The sequence below is a fragment of the Triturus cristatus genome, chromosome 6, assembly GCF_964204655.1.
Source record: "Triturus cristatus chromosome 6, aTriCri1.1, whole genome shotgun sequence".
Taxonomy (NCBI): domain Eukaryota; kingdom Metazoa; phylum Chordata; class Amphibia; order Caudata; family Salamandridae; genus Triturus; species Triturus cristatus.
The window spans coordinates 980,487,083-980,512,986 of record NC_140589.1 but is presented as its reverse complement, the minus strand read 5'-3'; the positions used below and the strand labels follow the sequence as shown (position 1 = coordinate 980,512,986).

The 25,904-nt window shown below is 43.3% G+C and overlaps 1 protein-coding gene across 50 annotated transcripts in view; it reads right to left on the bottom strand.

The window, feature by feature from the left end:
- LOC146820883 (uncharacterized) overlaps nt 1–25,904 on the bottom strand; it is a 1,936,624-nt gene that overhangs the window by 443,031 nt on the left and 1,467,689 nt on the right. For all 50 annotated transcript variants that reach the window (XM_085611721.1, XM_085611696.1, XM_085611722.1 and 47 more), the window contains one exon: nt 24,437–24,484. In XM_085611721.1, the coding sequence (XP_085467847.1) occupies nt 24,437–24,484 (48 nt within the window). The remainder of the gene's footprint in view (nt 1–24,436; nt 24,485–25,904) is intronic.

Genomic DNA, 25,904 nt, shown 5'->3' with positions numbered 1-25,904 from the left:
TTTCATGTAATTTTGGTGTTATAGCAGATGAGATGATCAGGGACCAAATAATCATTAATGTGAGACACAAAAAAACACAAGAACAGTTGTGGGTTTTGGGTAATCCAAATGTACATGACACCATAGCCACTGCTAAGGCGTTCGAACAGTCCGAAAAGTGGATGAAAACTATTGAGGATGTGAACTCTAAGGGTGACAAATCTGATAAAACTATGGACGAAGTTTGTGCTGTGAGTAATCCTCGTAAAGTTCCTCAGATGGGAAAAAATGGTGACAGAAATATAGTATGCTATAGGTGTAGTAGCTCTGCCCACGTTGCTTCCTTCAAGTTTTGTCCAGCCATCGGGAAAGAATGCATTAAATGTGGGAGACTAGGACATTTTGCTAGGGCATGTAAGGATGCCAGGAAGAGAATAATTGACAAAGGGAGGCCATTTTCCGCAAAGAATAGTGAAGTCTCTGTGTAGAGATGTGCCCAATTTTCTGATGATGACTCCTCTAGTGAAAAGGGGATTGTTGTATTTTTTGTGAATGTTTGTACTCTCGGAGGAGAAGTTTTGAACTCCCCCAAATGTGTTGTTTGTTTCTTGAATGAAAACCTAGAACTCATGGCAGATTCCGGCTCTCCTTGGTCGATTGTTACTGAGTGTTATTTCAATGAAAAGTTTGGTAATGCTGTGTCTAGCAAAGATCTATGTCCTTGAGATGTCATTGCTAAAGCTTTTGACGGCTCGACCCACGACCTTATGGGGTATGTCGCATCTGATGTTATGTTTAAATAGAGAATTGCCTTTATAAAATTATATGTTGCAAAAAAGGGAGTGAACGTGTTGGGGTGGAGAGACCAATGGAGGTTAGATATTATACTCAATCCCCGCAGTAAGAAACCTGTCATGGTAGTTGAGGACAGTGGTGATGTTAAACTTATTGAAGGAGAATTTCCTGAAGTTTTCTCTGAAGGTTTAGGTAAACTCAAAGGTTTCACACATGTAATAAAACTCAAGCAGGGTGCATCCCCTGTCAGACAATGGCTCAGGAACATTCCTATTGATGTGAGGGAAGAGTTGGGTAAAGCTTTGAAAGAGATGTTAGATGGAGGTGTAATTGAAGAGGTGGAATCATCGGAATGGGTTTCTCCGATTGTCTTGGCACGTATACCTGATATATCGTTGAGATTATGTATTGACCTTAGAGCTTTAAATACTAACATTCTGGTTGACTGCTATCCGTTGCCAAATATCAATGAGTTGGTAAGCATGCTTGGAGGTGCCACAATCTTCTCCACCCTCGACCTTCGATCTGCATATCATCAAATAGAACTAGCTAAGGAGTCTCGCCATATGACAGCTTTCATTACTCCCCAAGGATTATTTCAATTCAAAAGAATGCCCTTTGGGATAGCGTCGGCGGCCTCCGTCTTCCAGAGGTCAATGTGTCATCTTTTCAAGGATATGCAATCATTTGTAAAGTGTTTCCAAGATGACATTCTTATATTTACTGCAGATAAGAAAACTCATAACGATCTTCTCAGAAATGTGTGTGGTGTCCTCAGAGAGTATGGGTTGACTCTATGAAAAAACAAATCCAAATTATATCAGGATTCGGTTGAATATTTAGGACACACTGTATCCAAAGAGGGTGTGGTACCTAAAAAGTATCTCATTGATGCAATTTTGAAAGCACCTGCTCCTGACTGCAAGGATAAACTTCTTTTCTTATCTGGTTTATGTGAATACTATAGCAAGTTTATCATAAACTTCGCATCCAAAATGGAACCCTTAAGAGAACTCACAAGAAAAAATGCTGAATTTGTATGGGGAGAAAAACAACAGAAAGCTTTCGACAGTATCAAGGCAGAAATGTTGGCTGCCCCCACTTTGAAACCTTACTGCATGAACAAGACGTGTATTCTCACTGTAGATGCAAGCCGTTATGGTTTGTGATGCGTCTTGTCTCAATGTGCGGGCAAGGAGAAGTAGAACATAGCATTTGCCTCTTGCACACTGAATCTCACTGAGAGACGTTACGCTGTAATTGAAAGGGAATTGTTAGCCTGTGTGTGGGGAGTGGAACATTTCCGAAATTATATTTGGGGTGCACGTTTCATTTTGAGGACGGACCACAAGCCTTTGGAATCCATTTTGTCTCCTGGAGGGGGTCTCAATGCTAGGGCCCGCTTAGTCAGATTAATGTCTTGTTGCAAGAATACAGTTTTGCAGTGGAATATGTCCCAGGGAAAGTCAATGTTACTGCTGACTGTCTGTCCAGACTGTCCTGTAATGCTAGTGAAGTGCGAAGTGTAGATGAATAAGTTGTTGCTAATGTTGAGGAATTAGTGTTTGGAAAGTTTAGCTCAATCTCCGAAGCAATGTGGAAAAGTGCCATGCGTGGTGATGATATATTGTGTAAAGTCATTAATTACACCACAGAAGGTTGGCCCTCTAAAACTGAAATATCAGCTGAACTATTTCCTTTTTGGAAAATCTCCAGTGAACTTGTTATCGAAGGAGATCTACTTTTCAGACAAGGGAAATGCATTCCACCTTTGTCTCTTCGTGACCATATATTATCTGTAGCTCACGAGAGTCATTTGGTAATGTCGTCCATGAAAAGATTAATCAGGTCTTTATTCTGGTGGCCTGGTTTAGACAGATTTGTAGATAGGATTGTGAGGGAATGTCCTGAGTGCGTGAACAGTGAGAAAATGCTTAAGTGGGATCCTGCGCCCCTCATTCCTGTTGAATGGCCAGATTTTTCTTGGCAGAAAGTAGGTTTTGACATTGTTGGCCCTTTTAATTTTTTGCCACAAGACTGTAGATTTGCCTTGGTGAGGGTCGATTATCACTCCAAATGGCCCGATGTCAAGCTTGTACCTCATGCCAGTTCCGAGAGTGTCATTGTATTCTTAAAGGAAGTTTTTGCCCGCGAAGGTTACCCTGAAGTCCTCATCACTGATAATGGTGTGCAGAGGTCTCATGAGATGGCTGACTTCCTCCATTTTTTTAATATTCGCCATGTCTCCATGGCCTTGTACGAACCTCAAGTTAATGGCCAAGTAGAGAGATATAACAGAGTTCTTAAAAAAGATATTCTATGGGCACGCAATTTTGGAGCTCAGTGGAAAGACAAGTTGAGAGAAAAATTATGGCTATATCGTATAGCTCCCCATTCAACCACTGAAGTCTCTCCCTTCCATTTACTTAAAGGGAGGGAACCTGTCTCCAAGTTGTGCCCTTGGTGGTTTAAAAAGGCCATATATAACCACAGTTCTGTGGTCAATAAAGAAGTTGGGGGCCTCAAAGTGAACAAGAAACAAGAAAAATGTAAACGTTATTATGATCTTCGCATGAAAGTGAAACAACCACAATTTATGGTTGGTTATTGGGTCAGGATACGCAAACCAGGTATTTTACTTAAGGGTGAAATGAAATGTGGGAGACCCATCAAAATTTTCAAGGTTAATCGCAACAGCATCGTTATCCAAGATGGCAAAGGTTAGAATGTCAGAAGGGTAGCTAAATGTATAAGTGTTCCTTCTTGAAATTGTTTCTTCTTATTGTTTTCCTAAGAGGGGAAATGTGTTACATTACTTGTATATTCCTTTCTTATTTATGTCCCTTTCCCTTTAATTCCCTTGTGTACTTTTGACCCTGGCACTTGCATGCTGTTAACTGTGATTTCACCTAGAATTGGAATCCACTTCATTCTTCTCCTGCCTTTATGCTGAACAGTTCTGTGCCTTGTGGAATAAACATCTTTAACCTTCACCTGAATTGTCTGACTCCGTTTTATGGATTTTACACCTACGTCAAAAGAAGCTATGTGGTCCTCAGCCAGAAGGTCCCCTATCCTGTAAAACCCGCCATTTCCCCACCTTACCAAACAACCATCTTGTAGTGCCTTTGGAAGCTGATCATTCCCAATCATAGGAGAATACCTATCAAACCTCCCAACCCAGAGTTTTGAATATGCTACTTACCAGTATGCATCTGTTCTTGGCATGTAGGGCTGCTGACATTCATATCTGTGCATAGATCGCCGCCTAGTGTTGGGTCCGGATGTTTGCACGTTGTTGTCCTGGAAGAGTCTTTGAAGTATCCTGGGATAGGTGACTCCTCCCCTGGACTACAGTGCGCATGGGCATCCTCTCCATCCTCAGATTGTTTTTCGCCATTGTGGCAGTGATGGAGTAGATACAGAAAGTGATGACCATGCTTACAGTAATTCTGAGAGCTGCAGCTGTTACAGGCGCCGGGGAGGAGGGAGGGCGATATGAATGTTAGCAGCCCTACATGCCAAGAACAGATGCATACTGGTAAGTAGCATATTCAGTTCGAGGCATGTGGGCTGCTGAATTCATATCTGTGCATAGAATACATAGCAGTACCTCCTATTAGCGGCGGCTACCAGTGCCAGCTGCAGCGGTCTGAAAAAGAGTTTTGAGAACAGCCTGTCCTACAGCTGCCTGTTGTTTTGATTGCACATCTACACAATAGTGTTTGGTAAATGTGTGTGTAGTGGACCAGGTGGCTGCTCTACATATATCATGCAAAGGGATGTTTCCTAGGAAAGCCATGGAGGCCCCTAACTTACGTGTTGAGTGGGCTCGTGGTGGAATCGTTAATGTGCGTTTAGCCTTTTGATAGCAAATTTGAATACATTTAACGATCCATCTGGCTATACCTGCTTTGGAGATAGCGTTACCTTTGTGGTGTGGGGCAAAGGCAACGAAAAGTTGTTTTGTCTTCCTAAAAATCTTAGTCCTGTCGATATAGTACATGAGGGCTTTCTTCACATCTAGTGTATGGAGTGCTCTTTCTGCGACAGTTTGTGGGTTTTGAAAGAAAACAGGCAGTTCAATAGTTTGATTCATTTGGAACTGCGATATCACCTTGGGCATGAATTTGGGGTTGGTACGTAGTACGACCCTGTTGGCGTGAACCTGTATAAATGGCTCTTGAACGGTTAGTGCCTGGAGTTCACTAACTCTTCTTAAAGAAGTGATCGCTACTAGGAAAGCTACTTTCCAGGTAAGGAATTGAATCTCGCATGAGTGTAGAGGTTCAAAGGGTGGACCCATCAGGCGTGTGAGGACCAAGTTGAGGTTCCACATTGGAGCCGGTGGGTGGCTTGGAGGAATTACTCGTTTGAGTCCTTCCAAGAATGCTTTGATGGCAGGCACTTTGAATAAAGAGAGGTGCTGCCTGGTCTGGAGATAGGCTGATATTGCGGTCAAATGGACACGTATAGAGGTGTACGCCAGATTGCATCTGTATAGGTGTAAGAGGTAACAAATTATGTTTTGGATGGATGCGTCTAGCGGGTTAATGTCATTATTATTGCAATAAATGACAAACCTTTTCCATTTGGCTGCATAGCAAGCTCTGGTAGTGGGTCTTCTAGCTTCCTTAATGATGTCCATACAGTCAGGTGGCAGGTTTAGGTAGCCAAACTCTAGGACTTCAGGAGCCAGATCGCCAGGTTCAGCTGTTGCGGATCTGGGTGCTGAATCTCTCCATGGTTCTGCGTCAGATGCGCGGGTTTGATCCGCAGCCTTTGATGCGGCACCACGGAAAGTTCGAGAAAAGTGGTGTACCATGGCTGGCGTGCCCACGTTGGAGCAACCAGGACGAGTGTCAGGGAGTGTTGTCTGAGTTTGCGAGCCACCAGCGGTATCAACGGCGCTGGGGGAAAAGCGTACGCAAATCTGCTGGACCAGTTCATCCATATCGCATTGCCCTGCGATTGTGGATGTGGGAACCTGGCGGCAAAGCTTTGGCATTTTGCGTTTTCACTTGTGGCGAATAGGTCTATCTCTGGATGACCCCATTGCTGGAAGTACGGTTGGAGTACTGATGGGTGTAACTCCCACTCGTGCATCTGGTGGCTGTGTCTGCTGAGCAGATCCGCCATTTGGTTGTCCTTGCCGGGGAGGTGTTCCGCCATGAGGAACATGTTCCTCTGAATGGCCCACTTCCACATGCTCTGAGCCAGATGAGACAACTGTGGAGAGTGTGTACCTCCCTGCTTCTGTATGTAGTACATGGCGGTCATGTTGTCCGTCCGGATCAACACGACTTTGTTGCACAAGTGTACTTTGAATGCTTTCATTGCCAGGAAGATTGCCATCAGTTCCAGAAGGTTGATGTGCATCTTCTTTTGTTGTGTTGTCCATAGTCCCTGCACTGTGTAGTTGAGTACATGAGCTCCCCATCCTTGGAGAGACGCGTCCGCTGTCAGTATTATTTGTGGAACAGGCTCTTGGAACGGTCGGCCCTTGCAAAGGTTTTGTGGATTCCACCAATGCAGAGAGTTGTATGCCCGACCGCTCACCAACACTAGGTCTTTCAACTGTCCTTGAGCCTGATTCCACTGACGTGCTAAGCACTCCTGAAGCGGGCGCATATGTAGTCTTGCGTGTGGGACTATGAAAATGCAGGAGGCCATCATGCCTATCAACTGCATGAACACTCGCGCGGGAAGGGAGTGTTGTGGTTTGAACTTGGAAATCAGCATTTGCATGCTGTTGATTCTCACTAAATTTGGCTGAGCTGTGGCCGCCAGAGTGTCGATAGTCGCACCTAGGTACTGTTGTACGTGTGCGGGTTGGAGATGGGATTTTGGGTAATTTAGTGAGAACCCCAGACTGTGAAGGAGGTGAATGGTGCGGGACATGTGGCTGGCACATTGCTGGGCTGACTTTGCTTGAACAAGCCAGTCGTCCAGGTAAGGGTAGACGTGTATGTGCTGCCTCCGTAGATGTGCAGCCACAGTAGCTAGGCACTTTGTGAAAACTCTGGGTGCTGTTTTCACGCCGAAGGGAAGGACTTTGAATTGGTAGTGCTGCCCCTGAACAGTGAACCTGAGGTATTTTTTGTGTGAGGGGTGAATGGGTATGTGGAAATACGCATCTTTGAGGTCCAGTGTGGCCAGGAAGTCTCCCTGCTTGAACAGCGGGAGGACTTGCTGTAAAGTGAGCATGTGAAAATGCTCGGAGAGAATGTAGCGGTTCAGGGGTCTCAGGTCTAGTATAGGTCTGAGTGACCCGTCCTTTTTCGGTATTAAAAAGTACAGGGAGTACACCCCTGTGCCTTGCTCGTGGACGGGTACGACCTCTATTGCGCCTTTTAGTAGCATACTTAGCACTTCCTGCTGTAAGAGCGTTAAGTGCTCTGCGGACATAGGACGGTGTTTTGGAGGTATTGTGGGTGGAGTCGAGGTTAATTCTAGGCAGTAACCGTGTTTGACAATATCTTTGACCCACCTGTCCGTGGTGATGGAGTTCCATGTGGACAGGAACCTTTGTAGCCTTCCCCCGACAGGTGTTATGTGGTCGGGAGGAAGGGAGAGGGCGTCACTGCTTGTTCTTGGGGGAGGACCTGGTGTTGCCGTATCCGCGTCCTCTGCCCTTTGTGCTTGAGCCACGATAACCACCCCGGGTGTTTTTATCGTAGGAGCTTTGTGTTTCCCTTGTTGTAGGTTTGCTGTGACCCCTGTCCTCTACCTGCTCCTCTATTTCCGGGGCGACGAAAGGAGCCGCTCCGAAAGGACTGCGTTTGGAGAGCCCCCATGGACTTTGCAGTGTCTGTGTCCTTTTTTATCTTCTCTAGGGTGGTGTCAACCTCTGGCCCGAATAAGTAGTCTGGGTTGACAGGTTGGTTGAGGATGTTATTTTGTACCTCAGGTTTGAATCCGGAGATTCGTAACCAGGCGTGTCGTCGCAACATGACGCTAGTGTTTATGGCTCTGGCAGCTGTATCTGCGGCATCCAGTGCACACTTAATGGATGCGTTTGTGAGGAGTTGTCCCTCCCTGATGAGGATCTCTGCACCTTCTTTGAATTGGTCAGGGAGATGTTGGAGTAATGTTTCCAATGTGTCGTAGTGTGCTCGATCGTAGCGAGCGAGGAGCGCCTGGGTATTAGCAATACGCCATATGTTAGCTGCTTGGGCCGCAACACGTTTGCCAGAGGTCTCTAGCACCTTGGACTCTTTGTCCGGGGGAGGAGCATCACCTGTTGTTTGCGAGTGTGCCCGTTTGCGAGCATTCGCAACTACTATGGAATCCAGAGGTAACTGGCCTCTAATGTAGGTAGGGTCCCCAGGCGCCGACCTGTATTTCTTGTCGATCCTGGGGTTTATTACTCTTGCCCTGGTGGGTTCCTTGAAGATGTCCTTTGCTGGTTTGAGGACACCCTTCAACATGGGTAGAGTTTTTATATTCCTTTCTGAGGATGCGAAAGTATCCATGAGAAAGTCGTCCTCGACGGTGTCAGAGTGGAGTTGCACACCATGATTGGCCGCAGCACGTTCAATGAGGGCGTTGAATGCGGCAGTGTCCTCTGTGGGAGACGTTTTTGCTCCATAGAGCTGCGGGTCCTGTGTATCCATAGGTGCACCCGAGTCTACAGGGTCATCCCAAGCTTGGTCAGGGTCCTGTTGGCCTTCAGGGTCCATCTCTCCGGGGTAGGGGACGTGGTCACCCATGTAGTCCTCCAAAACGTCTGTTTCGGAGTGTGTGGGAGAGAAGGACTGTGGATCTTGATAAGAAGAATGGAGAGGTTCATATAGAACTGGTTCCGAAGGCGTTGGCAGCTTTTTCTTGAGCGGGATCCGGTAGGATTCCAAAGCTGGCTCGGAAGTTATTCTCCTCTTGTGGAGCATCATCCTGCCGGTGTCGGCATCGATGATGTGTGACGGAGACGTCTCTGCCGGAGAGCGTTCGGCAGGCGTGATCGTGGTGTGGGTGACCCGTGTTCTGATTTGGAACAGTTTTGGGGCCGTGGATGGCGGCAGGCCAAAAGTGATGTTGGCTGGTGCCGAGGAGGCTGTTGGAGCTGTTATCGGCTCGAAGCCCGACGTGTCCTGGAGGACTGCCTTGTGTTTGATGCGTTGCGCAGCAACTGGCCGCGCCTGGAGCGCCATCGATTCTTTTGCGCCGACCGGTTCTGTAGAGGTGGGCGTGGACTTCTTCGGCGCCAGTGGGTCATCGAGTCGAGGAGCGGTAGTGGCCGTCGACGTCGTTGACGAGTGTGCCTTTGATGGTGCTGTCGAAGCGGTGTGAGACGCAGCAGGCAGTTTGACCTTTGGGGTCGGAGCCGATTGCTTCGGTGCCGGGAGCCGAGTAGGTTTGGTGGCACCGAAGGTCTTTTTCCGTGCGGTCGGTGCCGACGGGTTTTGCTGGCGTCGAAGGTGTGGTGGGCCTCGATCCGACCAGCGTCACTTTTGGTTTCGGTTTCTGGTGAACCAATACAGCTTTCGGTTTCGGTTTCGAAGAAGGGAAACCAGCCGTTTTGGGTAGTAATGGCTGCCGCTGAATGTCCGAGGCTGGGCCAGAGGGCGGGGCCAAAGAACTGCGGGATAGGTCTTGGGTAAGGCCCGAAGGCGATCCCTCGACCGGAGCCATAGATTGGCACACTGGGATATCCTCAGTCTGTACGGGTAGGCCTTGCTCATCACCGGAGCTACTCTCTTCGGCCCCTAAGGCCTCATTGTAGTCTCCTACCTCGGTGTCGGCTTCATCTCTGTGAAAGAGTCGTTCTTCGACGTCCTCCGATCCGGAGTCGTGTTCGGAAGCGGGGCTGGAGGGTATGTTCTCCACGTCTTCGACATCTTCGTCCTCGGCGCTGAAGATGTTGTTCGGGGCCGGTGCCGCTTGCTGCGCTTCGAGTCTCGCTGCTCGTCGATTCCGGAGAGTCTTCTTGGATCGGAATCGGGCACAGGCCATACATGTCGACTCGTCGTGATCCGGTGAAAGGCATTTGTTGCACACCGGGTGGACGTCGACATGGGGATATTTCGCATTGCATACAGGACACCGCTTGAATGGTGTCCTCGATTCCATCGTCGATGACGGGTCGATGGTCGGGTAAGAGGCGAAAAAGTTGGTTCTGGAAGTTAGTAAACTAACAAAGATACTATCGATTCCGATCGGGAACAGTACCGACGCGAACTAAAGGCCTTTTGGCCTGGAAAAGTTTTTCCTAACTTGAGTCAAGATAAGCACATCCGAACCCAATGGCGGAAATAAACAATCTGAGGATGGAGAGGATGCCCATGCGCACTGTAGTCCAGGGGAGGAGTCACCTATCCCAGGATACTTCGAAGACTCTTCCAGGACAACAACGTGCAAACATCCGGACCCAACACTAGGCGGCGATCTATGCACAGATATGAATTCAGCAGCCCACATGCCTCGAACCTTCCTTACGCCTGCCCAGTTACAAAAGCTGTGATTAATACCTTGAATCATGTTTTTTAAAAATAACTTTCTTCATAAAATTTCAGAAGGTAGCCGTTAGCCCGGGCTCCAATCAATATCTCATATATTGACGCAATGCGGCGGGGTCAACACTGTCCTTTTCTTTAACACCAGAGAGAGGCCAGTAATATTACAGTGAAGCCGCTGAATAATATAGCTTGAGATGCGGAAGTCCCCATCCCCCTCTATCCCTAGGTAAGGATAGAAATAGGTTGGCTCTCCTAGTCTTTCGATATGACCAAATAAATCTAGCTACCTCCTCCATTTGCCTAAACCAAAAGTTGTGAATTTCCAGGGGAATCGTGCAAAAAATATACACATTTTTTGGCAAAATCATCATTTTAATGAGATTCCACCTCCCTACTATTGACAACTTCAGATTATCCCAGCGCTGGAGGTCGTTCTTGATTTTCCCCATTATAGGAGCAATGTTTAGGTCCACTATCTCGTCCACCTTTGCCGTAATATTAATGCCTAAGTAAACAGCTTTTCCACAATCCTGTTATCCGAGCCTGCAGCAAATCTATTTATCACAATCTGAGTTTTGGCCTTATTCAATAAAAAGCCCGATTGGAACCCAAAGTATTCCGCAATGCTTTTCACCGCACCCATTGCCCGATCCGGGTCAGATGTGATTATAGCCACATCATCAGCATAGGCCAGTAGCTTGGTATCCCAGCCCTGCAAGCTAACAGGAATGATCTCTGCGGAGGCCTCCAGTCATCTAAGGAAGGGGTCTATATATAGGGCAAATAACAGGGGGGAGGCTGGACATCCCTGTCTTGTCCACCTGCCGCTTGAGAATTCTTTGTCTCTTCCCCCATTATCCGTAATCGCGCTATATTGACATACAGAACCTGTATTGCTTTCACAAATGAGTCCCCAAGACCATTAGCCTCTAGGATCTTCCATAGAAAACTCCAAGACAAACTGTCAAAAGCCTTCTCAGCATCCAAGAAAGCTACCCCCATAGGTTTTGTGAGGACCTCGGTGGTGTCAAAGAGTGCAATTACCCTCCTGACATGATCTACAGTTCCCCTCCCTTGTATAAATTCATGCTGCCAAACCGAGACAAGGTGATGCATCACAGAGTTCAGGCGCAAGGCAAAGATTTTTGAGTATAATTTGGCGTCACTATTTAACAATGTAATAGGTCTATATGAGCCCAGATTCATAGGATCTTTGCCCTTTTAAAAAAAATAATATTAGCGACGCCCAAAGGGCAAGGTAGTATAGCCCCTTCCCTAATCTCCTGAATTAAGCCAAGCATAGCATGAAGTGTCTCCCTAAAAAAGTCTTTATAAAATTCTTTGGGAATACAATCAGTTACCGTGCTTTGCCTAATGGAAGGGCTTGTAGAGCGCTATATAGCTCCTCCTGTGTTATCTCTAACCCTAACCGGGAACCCTCCTCCTGGGGGACCCTTCCAATGGGTCAAATTCTAACAGTTCCTCGTTTGTTGAATAACCATCATGGGGTAGAGTCGAGTAAAGATCTTCATAGAACTCCCTAAAACCCTCCCTGAACTCGCCAGAATCAGTAACAACTTTCCCCTGCATATTCCTAACCTTCTCTATGTGTCCAGCTGCCACCTGTTGTCTGGTCCTAATTGCTAATAATATGCCCACAGTCTTTTAGCTAAATACTTCCCAGCCATCCTCTCAGCGTTAAAATCAATCAGACTGGCTTTGGTTATAGAATTCATGATAATAGAATCAACACCTCCGCTAGTCAGAGTACTAATTAGTTTTGTTTCCAGTCGGGCAAGCGTTTAATCTGTTCTGTCTCTTTTTTTTGTTTGCTCAGGCTATATTGCAGCATCTCACCTCTCACTGATAATTAAAGGCATCCCAAATCATTCCGGGGGGGCTACCCCTATTGTTATAAAAAAACTCCCTGCTCCAACCCTTCATATATTTAATACATTCTTGATGTGATAGAGCGCTTCTGCCCTTTTCCTATCATTGTTAGGGGCTCTTACACTTTCTTGTGTCATATGCAGAGGCTGCAGACTCTTCTATCAGCAGGCACCTATGCAGTCTGTGCATGAATTTCTCTAAACAAGAGACGCTGCGGCTTCAGAGCAACACCCCTAGTTTTACAGCTAATACCCACATCTGCCCTCCTCAGCTAGAGAACGCTGCATGGAGGATGTGGCATAATGATCAGAGCTGCTGACTGTGGAACTGGGGAACCACCTTAGAGTCTCGGCACAGGCTCAACATCCTGTGATTCCGAGCAAATCACTTGACCTCTCCCATCCCTATAAATATTGAATAGTAACCTTGTGTATTGTGATCGGTGCTCATGAAATTTTCTCCAATACCTTTGGGTCGAGTTTGCGCTACATAAAACTGCCTTTTTATTTTACATATTCCTGAGAATCTATTTATCCTTTCATTACAGAACTAGACACTTTAAAAAGAGTTCAGCAAAGGTGTGGTTTTCCTCATTTAATTCATCACAGCTTACAAAACATCCTCATGTCTTGCAGGAAGGGGGTACTATAATTTTTCTACATTGCTCCAGGACCCGGAATGCTATGTATGCAGAGCTTATCCAAAATACTACCAGAGATGGTGTCCAATGTAGTCCCATGAGGGTGAGATCCATGGCAGGATTTCACGAAACTCACACAAAATAAATGGACATGCAAGTAATATAATGGGAATGTATTTACTTAATAGGTGTTTATGCTGAAAATCTAGCATGGGGCATGCTCACCTGCAACTACAGTGGACACCCTTGCTTGACTGGGTCCTTCACTCTGCATTAATAAATGTGGTCATGCGGTTAATGCTTCCTCACGGAAAATGGCTTGGGGTTTGGTCTCAAATACTATATACCACAGAAGATATCTCATCCAAAAAAAGAACAGCGTGCTAAGTACAGGCATAGGAATTCTAAAGGAACAGTTTACAAAATGTAGACCTTGACCCTAAAGTATTGGAGCACTTTTACAGGAGTACCAGTTGCATTACAGAAGGCAAATCAATGCATAATTTATCACAGCGTTTCATTCAATCAATACTCACCATCCGTCATGCATTGATTTACATTCTCGAGCATAGGTTCCAGTGTGTAGCATGATATCCACTTCCCCTCTGCTTACCCTCCCCACTATACATGCTCTTTAAAAAAAATGTTTTACAATCTTATATAGTGCCAACTCAACTCAAGGGTGTTAGAGTGGTTTTACAGGAGTACCAGTTACATTACTCAAGGCTGGATTACTTCTTGCTTATAGGCCTTCTTTTTTTACTTTAAGCCATGTTGAACAACATGTAAAAAACATTGACAAAGCCAGTCGATGTCACATAGGCAAAGCCTCTTGGCCTTGCCAATGCTTGTTTTAACTACCTTCTGAGAGTGTCCAGATTCTCTCTTCCTCAAACACAAACGCACATGCAAGCAGTAAAACACTCACACAAGCAGACAGATACTCATCAAAAGGCTCCCGGGCGATAAAATACATTTTGTAACTCCTTACCTCCCGTTGATTCTTAATTCCCATCTCAGCGGGCTGCTGGCATTCTGGTGTGTTCACAAATGCCCACAATTGAGCAAATGTTATTGACAGTGAAGGCCTGAATGGACCCTGTTCTGTCAACCACAGCATACATCTCCAACACCAGGAATCCCTGATAATGATGCAAATGTGTTGCCGCTGAATGGTTCAACAGTGGCTCACCATATGGTAGAGTGGAAGTCAGAGTCTTGAACAGACAGTCTATACTCTGAAAGCCACACCCTCACTAGCACTAATGAGCCTACCTGTTTTGAGTACCGGTACTCTCCATGGCAGTGGACAAGTGCTGATATTAAGAGGAGAAAAAATAAGAAGTGCTGGTACTGTTATGTGCCCGGGTTAGGCCCATGTAATATAGCTGCACATTTTCTTACATTGTCCTCTCTTTGCATAATAACATTACTGCTGTGACTGTTTGCACATATTTATGTGTGTGACAATGTTGGATTAGTTTCTCTAAAACTATTTCTGTTTAGACATCTGGCTTCGCATAACCTTATCACAATGTCTCGAACACCGAGTACAAGGCCTTCAAACACGATGTGCAAATGTCAGTCTGTCTTCATCCACAGGCCGACAGGGCTATCTACATATCCATAACATTGCTAATCTATACGTACATCGCAAGCATGTTTTTTTTATAAATAAGAAGCATCTCTGATGTTTAGCAGAGGAGGCACTTCAGCTTACACCCGGTGTCCCTGAATGCTGAGACTTTCCAACGCAGTGGTCTGACATCTCTGTGTGAGGAGTCCAGTTCGTGTTCATGATGGGGGTCCTACATTCGCTCCCACCAGGTAATTGGGTTGGATCATCCCTTTGGGGGATTCTTGGCTTTACACCTACACACACTCCAGACATATGCAGTGTAGCAATTGCATAGTAGGAGTATGCCTGATTGCCACCTTGTATTATATGCCTGCATATACACCCTGTCTTAGCACCATGGTGAAACTGTATCTGCTATTTACTCGCTTGGTGCTTTTAATTACTTTCATCTGCTTCTGTCTACTGATTATCACAGCACATGTATTCTATAAAAGAATAACGTTGGTTCAATAAATATATTGAAAACGTAGCAGTGTGTATTCTCTGTATACTTCTCCGAGAACAAGTAAGCATGCGTGACGAGGCGGAAAGGTTCTAGATCTATTACCACGATCCCTGGGGGGTCAAGGTTGTCATGTTCAGTGGTTGCCAAAAACCATGCACTCCCTCTTCAGGTTAGGGGACTAGTGGTAGCACTGTGAGCTAGTTGGTCTCTCAGCTAACATGTCCTGCCAGGGTGCCCAGAATCAGTGTAGGTACCTCACTCTAAGTTTATGTTGTCCAACAAAAGCGCAGATTCTACGGATTAGTGGGAACTACATGACATGACACCGTCAACATTGGTTGGGTTCTTATTCAACGGTCTACCTGAGTAGTTAATTTTTACTTTCTCAGAGACTCTACTCATCTCCAAACCAGAGACGTCCATGGTGGTAGGGAAATCCACCTCAGCTGAATAGGTATACCCTATTTAGTGGCTGTAGGATATTCAAGCTTGTAGGATAAAAACTTCCCACATTGTGCGTAGCCTATCACCATATGTTTATCTAATAATTTCCTTTTTCTTTAAAACAATGTTCGAAAATGGAGAAAACATTGATGAAGAAGGAGCACTAAACATTGCAGGAGACTGCTGACATGCGGTTACTCTACAATTAGAGCAACAGGTGGGGACGTTACCTCCATAGCTGAAGCACTCGAAGCATTCAAAACAGAGGTATTCTATTCCTGGGTTAAATTCTCAGCTGCAGATGCCCGTACACAAATGTTTCATACCTACAATGAATGATGAAACACCAGAGGAATACACTCCATATGGAGACATAGAAATTCCTTTCTCTTACCAAGAGCATATAAATTGTTTTAAAGGTACCCTCCCCAAAATACAGAAAACGTGAGTCGGCACTGTAAGAAGGAGCGGCATTTCTTTCTCTCCTTTTCTATTTCCTCTCTTTTTCCTCGCTCTCATCTAAAGCACCCTCTGTGCCAACAGCAATTTTCTGGGTAGCTGGAGAAAGTAGCAGAGGTGCAAGCATTGGCCCTCTCTCCTAAAAACCCAGCTGCTACGGGCTGCAGCTTGCAAGGAAAATGCCTGGCAGAATAAATAGGCAGTCTGGGCCTGGTAATAACCTCCAGATTTTGTGAAGGTGCAGAGAGTGATAGTAGAGGAGGTGGTTCCAACTTATTTGGCTACCAAAGCTAAGCACAACAGGCTGAAATTCCGAAGATGATCAATTGAGTCTTGCCCGTATTTGTGTGTTGTGTGAAAGGTGATTGTTTTTGTGCAAACCGACAAATAATTGGGTGTCATCTGCACATGAGGAAAATTTACCCAATGCTTGTGAACTAAAGCAACTAAGGGTACAATATAGATATTAAATGAAGTGAGACTCAGAGTAGAGCCATGAACAGCTTCACATATGATTTCACAGATGATTTCTTTGAATTCAGAGATTCAGAGATTAAAGGCACCAGGGAAACTACTTAGTAGTATTGAGTCAATAAAGAGGTAATACACTTGAGGGCATGATCATTAATACCAATGTCTTTCAGCCACTGTATTAAGATTTGTCTTTACTTTTAAGACTGGACCTTAAATATTTACACTGTTCTGGAGTTCCTATCAGACTTGGGTCCCAACTACCCTCTTAACATTTATACAATATGTGATACAGCCTTTAGAATGACACTTAAACTCTTAAAGATGACATCAATTGGTTTGTCATTGAGAATTCAGACTTCTTCTGTAAGACAGTGTTTGAACGTAAGGGTTTAAGGTGTGATTGCTGATGTGTTGTAAGAAATTGACGTATTATTTGGGGTGGGGAGCAGCAATGATCACAACACTTGTCAGGGTGAACTCTCAAAGTCACTAAATTAATTTGAGCTCAACTCCCTGGTAACTGTGGCACAGAACAGGCTTACCTTAAGGTACTGTGGAAATGTGTAAGCTATTTATTCAGTAACAAACCACTATTAGAGTCAAAACATCAGCAAATATCAATAAAAATCTCAAACTGAATAAGAAACTTTGAGTAAAACCTAATGAATAAAATTACACCAAAAGGACATCAATCCAATAAGAGGAACCAGAGATGTGTATTGTATTTGTATTTAAGTTAAAATAGTGCCAAAGAGTGCAAAGCATTAATGTTAGCCAATGGTCATAGTTAACCAGGACCTACGCAGGTGAGATACACCAACCAGGTTTGTCCCTGTCAGAGGTTTTATCTTGTGAAGTTGATTAGGCTTTGGATGAGGTAACGTAAAAGCCATTGGCTTTGGCAGGAAAAGTTCAGAGTGGGAGAATTTCAGACTTTGTGCCCAGGAAAATTTTCTTGTTGATGAGATGCTTTTGGCACCTCCCCAGGTCAAAATGTTTTTCTTTGTACTTAGGGCTTGATTTGTATGTTAGTGGAAAGGGTACGCTCTTTCAATGGTGACGGAGTACCATATCCTCTAACACAGTCGTCCGGTCGCCAGATCTGAAAGTAGGTGGACCTTTGGTGTAACAGTGACGCAGACTACTCTGTCTGTGCTCTGGTTAGACCCCCTCTGACAGCCCGATTAGTATAGGCTGTCAGAGGTTGATTTGTATGACCGCACACCTAATTTACATGGGCGGACATACAGGTCACTTTCACTGCAGTAATAACTACAAAATGCCACCCTTGCCATGAGAGATTTTTTTAAGTTTGAAAAACAAAATCCTGCTTTGAAGCGTTGTTTTTGAAAATGAAAAATAAATAACCTTGCTGTATGTCTCAGTCATGTTTGATGGAGCTGTATGGCAAAGTTGCAATGCATTGATAGGAACTGTCTTGACTGTGGTTTCTATCAGTGCATCAACTGTCTGCCAGTGTGACGGACATTTATACATTTGACATTCAGGATCTTCACCAAGGTGACAGACATAATATACTCTGTGGCCCTGGCAGAGGACGGCTCAACTTCCAACAAATTAATTGAGCACTTAGTCTCTTTTTTGAAGCTTGGAACCCTTCAGTGGGGCAAGGCTGCAGCTGTGTCTGACATTGAGTTCCTTGATGCCAGACACGTTCTGGCTGAGGTTCTGCTGAATCAGAATTGCTGCACTCCAAGGAACTAAGGACCAGCACCTGGATGTCAGGACTCGCCTAAGCAGACGCTAATAGCAGGCTCCAGGTCAGGTCCAGTTGGTCCTGGGCAGCTGGGCACTTTAGGGTAAAGGCCTCCTGCAGCTTTTAGTATCACTGTAGTCATAGAAAGTCAGCCAACAGACCCTCGGAATCCATTTCTTTGCTGTGGGCACAAGGGAGACCATCTCCACTCCTTCAGGGCTCATCTCAGGTTGCAGAGAGCAGGTCCAGTCCTCTTCTGTTGTTCCAGAGGTTCAGAAAGTGTTCTGAAATGGGTGTCTTGGGATACCACTTGTATTTATGGCACCAGCTAGTTGGTGGGTGGGACTCCTGGCTCCTCCCTATTCAATTGGGAAAAGGTTCTCAAGGGCTACCCTACTCACTTTTGCAGCAGTTCCTTTTTGCCCTACTGAAAGCAATACCACAGTGGTCCTCGCTACCAAAATACAGGATGAAAAAACCCATCTTCCCTTGTGCAGAGCCTGCATGCCCACTCAGAAGTGTGGCAAGGGTAATGAGCAGTCCCTCCTCTGTAGCTGCTTTACACGGCTTCTGGGGGGGGGAGGCTTTAGTGCCTGCCTGACTTGGAGGAGGAAAGCTGGGCCCTTTCCAGGTTTCACCTAAAGTTTGCTATTGAAATAAAGGGAGTTATTGGGTATAGTCCAACTGGTATTCCTGCCAGGGGGAGACAAAACACCTCCCCACACCCAAGCCATTGTTTCTGCTCTAGGAGCAGTTTTCACACCTCATCAGGGATAATCGCTTTCTGAACTACAGCTGGAAAACATTTGCAGCTTAGCCCCAGGAACTTTAGCTAGTGAAAAGATAACTTCCTAAAATATACTTTTCCGCAATATTTATTTTAAGTCTGACTTCACCATTAGGTTGGGTTTTTAATAAATATTAAAAAGAGTTACTTAATCATATTTCTAGCTAGTCCCAGTCCGGGGCCAGCACAAATAATATTTATTCCTGCTTTGTACTATTTTGAAAGCTTGCCAGAGCCTTCTTACACTGAAAATAGCTTTTAGGTACTGGTCACTATAAAGACATATTAACTTTACATTTCTACATGTCCCACTTTTAAATACCATGCATCCTGCCTTTTGGGACCTTAATTTGCTTTATTGTGTCCTTAAATTGATAGCCTAGACAGCCCTCTTGTATGTAAACCTGATTACAAGAGTTCAGAGTGGGTGAATGGTCTCTTCATAATTTGTAATTAGTCAAGGAACAAGACAGGAGTGCCCTTTGTCTCCCCTTTTGTTTACTTTAGCCATGGAATCATTCTCTCAGTTAGAGGAATACACCCTTCTAGAGGTATAACAACAGCAAGTAGATTACATTCAATCTTTTTGTATGCAAATAATGTACTACTTACCATTTATTGGTAATTCTAGAACTGACTTTGACCTGTACTGGACCTGGTTGATACTTTCCATTTGCTTGTCAACTAACGGAACATGTTTGTTCTCTCTGAAGAGAAAGAAGCAATGGGAGGATTGTTTTATTGATCTCTGATCACTTTTAAATGACTATGTATCTGGATATGTTAAAAGGAAGATGGACTGACCTGAGACATTATGTGTAGTTGATAGAGTGGCTCTGATGAAAAGTTTCCAATATTGTGATTGTTATATTACTTTGATAATATTTTGGTGTTGCTCCTATTGACCATCTTTGGGGAACTAGACTCTGTCATAGCCAACTTGAATTGATACAGTAGCTGACAGAGGGTAGCACTTGTCAAGTTACTGCTTTAAATTACAGCTGTACCCACCTGAGGAAGGTTTAAGTGTCCCTGACCTAGAAATGTAACACCTGGCTACTTAACTCTGGTATGTACAAAAGTGCTTAGATTAAAAATCTTGCCTAGGCCCAACCTCCTAAAAAGTAAACTTAGACATAGATCAACACCTGAAACACTTTTGGGGCACTATAAGTCTTCTTTTACCAACATTGTTGGGATTGCTTAGTAGATAGCTTGAAAATAACTGGTGGTAATATTACATATATCCATGAAATGTCAACGTGTAGCCACCCAAATGTACTGAAGAAGCTCTGAATATTGACTGATGGTTAAGATGGGGTTCCTAAGACTGGAAGCTTTTTGACAATGCTATTCTGAAGATGGTAGATAAAGTATGAGACACATTATTGTTGCTGTCCTATCTTATGTTATCACTGAATTATATAAACCTTTTTGTTAATCTTACATAATTTAAGACTATCATAAAACCGTGCAAAGTCTTTCAGTGCTCTTATAGATGCTCATTATTAATAGCCCATATATTCTGAACACTGCGCAAACTTGTGTTTACAAGAGGATTCTGAATTATTAAGCAGAATTTATCCCTAAAAACTCAGAATAGGAGCCATTTCTTCAATTGGATAAATTCTGACCACCTCATTCCCACATGGTGCCGGATTTCATCAGGTGCATACCAAACACCAGGTCCCTCATACTGAGAGCCTCAATATCTCTTGTGTGCTTGGTTCAGATGTTCATTGTTTGAGCTTGTATTGTGCAAGGATTCCACATATAAAGCACCCAGTAACTTATCACTCTATAAAACTGTTAAAAACAAATAAACACAGAGGGCTTAATTTAGAGTTTGGCAGATGAAATACTCTATCACAAAGGTGGCCGATATCCTGTCCATTCTATTACAAGTATGTTATATTCAAAGGCACTTATAATATGGGAGACTGGATTTCCATCATAATTGAACTGGAGTATTCCATCCAGCAAACCATAAATCAGGCCCAGAGTCTGGGAGATATCGGCCTCTTTCCACATTTGGGCGGAGACCATGCAAACTATTTAGGGAGACAGCTGCTTTCTGTTCTGCAGCCCTTATAGCCAATCAAACGAGATTGCAGTTTACTCTTCCACCAGACCTTGACCCTCTCAAGACTATTCTAGAAGCTTCTCTCATCTGGACCCCGTGCAGGCATTTATGTATTTATAGATGATTTCAATCACACAAATTGCCAAACTATTTGCATTGCCTAGATCCTAATCCCTCCATCAATTCAAAGTAAACCCTGTTTACACTTATTATTTATGTTGCTCTACAGCAATATTATATGTTTATATTTTTTCACTTTTACCCTCCAGGCTTCACACCTGTATATACTGCTGATGTCTGTTTTCATTGCCATTTGTTGAATGTACTTAAGGAATAATATAAATAATATAAACTTTGATTCGATCAACATGAAGCCAGGTAAACTAGGTGTGTATTTCACGAAGACATGGTGTCCACAGTGTGTGGAAGGTAAGAACACCTTAGGAACCACACTTTTTAACTACTATGAGATTGCATAAATACTGACAACATGTTTACTATGTTGTTGGCATTAGGAATTCACATGTTCTTTTCATTTTATTTTAGTGCAATGGAAGTAAAAACACGTGCAGTCCTTCTAGTTGTTGTTCAGTCGAATGATGCCTATTCTCCATGGCGTGTTACAAGAAAAGGCAGGATGTGTTTCTGCCAGCCATGCAAGATACATGCAGCACTATTAACTCACCTTACTGGTGATTCAATTTTCCAGTTGAACTCTGTAGCCTGTTCATCAATGCTGTTAGCTCAAGGACTGGGAGCCTGCTCTCCTCTGACTAGAAAGTATGAGGCTGAGGACCTTCAATGCATGGATTGAAGACCTCCTCCTTGAGCTGATTCGCCCCTACACCTCTGTCTTGGTGAGAGCCAGTGCCACTGATGACCAGCTTGAGCTGATGCAACCACACCCGTGTTCAGGTTGAATACACCTAATAGCAGGATCCAGAGTCATTCAGGTTTGTCCAGTAGCTAGGCTCCACATATATATTGGAAGTGTGGCATTGATCCTACCACTTTGCCACCCATTACCTCCTGCTCAGGCCCGTCTCCTACCCCTTGCATCCACTTCACCAGGTAGGATGAGCTCAACACTGGGCCACACCTCCATAGTCTCACTATCATCCAGAACATTGACTGCAGGCAACCACCTTGCATTCCATCTATTTGAATAATCTAGACTGCTAACTAACTTCTAGAAATAATCTAGACTGCTAACTAACTTCTAGAAAATACACACTGGGATATTACACAATCATAGGGGAAGGACTAAAACCTTAACATGATTGTGGACATACACTGAATGATGGTCAGCCCTTAGGAGTTTTGTATTAGATGAAAATAAGCCACCAAGAAAATTAACTACAGTCTACAGTGACCATGCTCCTGCGATCAAACTTCTACCCGACTGACATCTCATTTACATGATATGCATGATCTTGGGAATTTCACGTAACAAGAATAATGGGAAACGCCAAAAATGTATTCAAATCATGCCTTGGTAAACCAGATTTTGGCAGGTGTAGTCCAGACCACAATGCCCATCTTCTCTTTGGACTGAACTGGTGCAACCACATCTACCCGCCACCACAGTACCTCCACTGCCTTCCAGTGAAGAAATGACTCAACTTCTAATATATTTCCTTTGCCCACAAAGCATTGTAGGACCAATACCTAGGCTCTTTAAGAAAACAATTCTCTAATTTTCTCCTTTTCAGGAACCTAAAATATGTCAACATAATGCTGTATTCACCCTAATATTTTGGGCATCACATCCGCAGATCCCCCAAGCACCTAAATCAAACATACCCTTTACAGAGAAAGCAGTAACCCGCAGGTGTCTCATTTCTCTTCTAGCAATTTAAGCTCCCTTGGACAGGGATTGTTAGGTGAAGATGGAATGTAGTCCCAACTTTGCACTCCCAAAACAGTAGGGTCACACAATGTTTGGCATTGTACTCTCATATGAGTATTTATTTCGCAATACTTACCTACAAATCATGTGTATCAGAATGATCATAATTATTCTAAACAACTCAGAAGATAAGATGCAAATCAGAATAAATATTGGCCCCAATCATTTTTGAGCACACATCCCTGATGTGTTAGTCTATTCCTTTTCCAAATATGAAAATGTTGTCAGCCAGTAAACTGATATAACTTCATTGTCTCATTCAACCTAAATATTTCCAAGTCGTATTGTTATGCTGTCATATTTCTCAGTAGTCAGAATTCCATTATTCAGCATCTTCCCCCAGCAACCCGTCCAATGGTCTAACTTCACACCTGCATCAGTACCTTATACCCCTGCATCAGTACCTTATATTTGCATCAGTGCCATATATACCTTAATCACTAATTATGTCTTATGAAGCAAGGATGAATCACTTGTCCTTGGTTTCTTTATTGCTACTATGAATGTACAAACAATGCCTCTTTGGGAAAGCATATAGCAACAACAGAAGCTTATGCTTCTTCTTCCTTTCAAGATGGATCGCTGATAGGTCAACATGTATATCAGTGAAGTGGAAAGTTTTCCCTGCCTAGTTAATTTCAATGGTATCTAAAAACATGGAGATTCTAAACTGAAAATAAGACAATGAAGTACACACATGTTCGTATTAACATTCAGTTATATTTTTTAGGCCCAACACCTATTACACTCATCTTCTAATCTTAAATTTAGCCATGTTTACATGCAATCAGGCCTGTTGTACACATAACATGCATTGCGTTCTCATGTAATCCCTGACACACACAATAACTAAAAGTCTATTCGAGCATAGGGATACAAGAAGTTTGGCGGTAGGACTCTTCACATATATGCATCATCTCTACAAAGCTCAATTCTAAAGGATTGAAGACTTGAACCTAACATTAGGAGGTTAAGAAAGGTACTAAAGACTAACTTACTTAAACAACCATATGTTTAACCTGTCGTTTGCTGCCTCCTTCACATCACCCAACTAGTCAGACACCTAAAACCACACCCACTACCTTGCTGTCATCATTTTGACATTACTTTCTACGACTTTACCAACCATTTTCATTAATATGACATCCCGATTTAGAATTAATGTAACTTGTACTTTAACGAATATCGCACTGCGGCTACCATGGTGGTTTCTATGCGCTATACGGAAACCATAAATTGAAATAAATAGCATCTCAACAATATTTTGAGGATGACTTTATCACCTACTGGAGTGAGAATCCATAACAAATCTCAACTGGAGGTAACACATATGTATTTTTTAGTTACAAACTCTAGTTGCTTGATTTCAGGGGAAGTGATTCTGTAAAGCAATGCTAGAAATGGATCTTCTTAAAAGAGGCAGAAGTAAAATGCCGAGCTGAATTAGTTGCTGAAAGTGGTAGACTCAACTATTGGCAAGTTCATCACTGCTGCTGTGTTTTGCATCCTTGTGCAGATGTAACATTTATATATATATTTAATGTAATATTTAAAACATAAAAACTAATTTTAAGTTAATATTATTGAAGATTTCAAACAAAACTTTTTCTCAAGAATTCATGCCTTAAAAAGCTACACCATGTAGCGTAAAATGTAGGATTTTTTGTAAACTTTATATTACACATGTAAAATCAAATAGAAACAAACAGGAAATGCTTACCCTTTTTTTCCTTTGGGATAGTTTTCTCTTGCTTCACTTTTTTCTCTTCTAAAATGTAAAACAAAATAGGAACAATGTACTGCATTTATGTGATAAATAGTTCCAATGAAAATAACAATTATTGCTGCGTTCTTGGACCCATTGAACAGTAAAAATAAGTGTTTTTTTTAGATATCCATACTGAATGTGTATGAAGTGAATTTGTAATGACTTGCATGGGAGAATATTTGCACTTGTAGGTATTTTGAAATCCTGCTTGAATCTTACTGTTGAGTTGTTGAAAAAGCTCAGCCCTAAAATGTATCATCAGATATTGTCATTTGTTCTCTCAGTTCGGCTTGATTAAGAATACATCTAAGGCCCTTTTCACAAAGGAATTGATGGCTGTAAATTAAGGTATATAGGTGAAAGTATTTTAATTTATTCCAGCCAGGAATTTAGAAAAGGATTCCTGGCAAACCTAAATAGTTTACTACAAATGAGGAAAAATTTCAAGGGGTGGAAAGAAGGTGTTTCTGGGTATGGTTTGCTTTGTACCTTTAGGAATGTCTATAAATGTGTACATTTGTGACAAGGCTGGACTGGCCATTTATTACATTGGCCATTTCTCCAGTTGTATTGATTTCTCTCTATAGTGTTATTTTGGTGTTGAGGTTTTCACTGCATTATTTTCTTTCTAGTGACATTATTTTGCATTATAAATCACTTTTTCAGGGGTGTGACTTCCACGCCGAGCAAGATAGCTGGGATCCTGTGAGCTTCGGCGATAAGCTAAGTTTAATTTACTTTTAAGGCCATCAGATGGACCTAGACTTCGTTTGGTCATTCCTGCAAATAAATAATAGTCCCGTTGCTGTGGGACCTTTTCTGTTAATTTCTGGGACCCTCCATCTAGACAGTGATTCCTGGTTAGTACGCGGATGGCCGCCATTGTATGCTCACATCATTCTCTTCATGATGGGGCGGTTTGAACACCTCTCCATGTTGTCTTCTTCCTGTGTTCTGCCTCTCCTGCCTACCTTTCACAGAGTGCTTTATAGAATTCTCATGGCTCTATTTGTTAATATCTCAGTAGGTCTGTTTGGCTGGCATTTTCAGTCACACTTTTTTTTGCCAGCCTGATTCTTCTGGTTAACTCTTTCTTCAAACAGAAATGCATATTGTTTCTTAAATTATTGGGTTCTCCTTCAAGAACCATTACAGGTGTTTGGTACTCACATTTTTATTTTATGGGCAGAATAAAGTCCATCTCTCATGTTACAGTGCATCACGTCAAAATGGCAAGCAACTTACTTGCTGGGGCTAAAGCCAACTCATCTGATACAAAGTCCAAGAGGGTGAAAATTATCCTTCCTCACCTATTGTCATCTAACAATCCAGTTTTGGATACCATCCTTGATGAGGTGAGGGGTCTTCAGCTGTTTATGTCTGCCACTAATCAGAAATTGCTACAGACTGAGGCTAGATG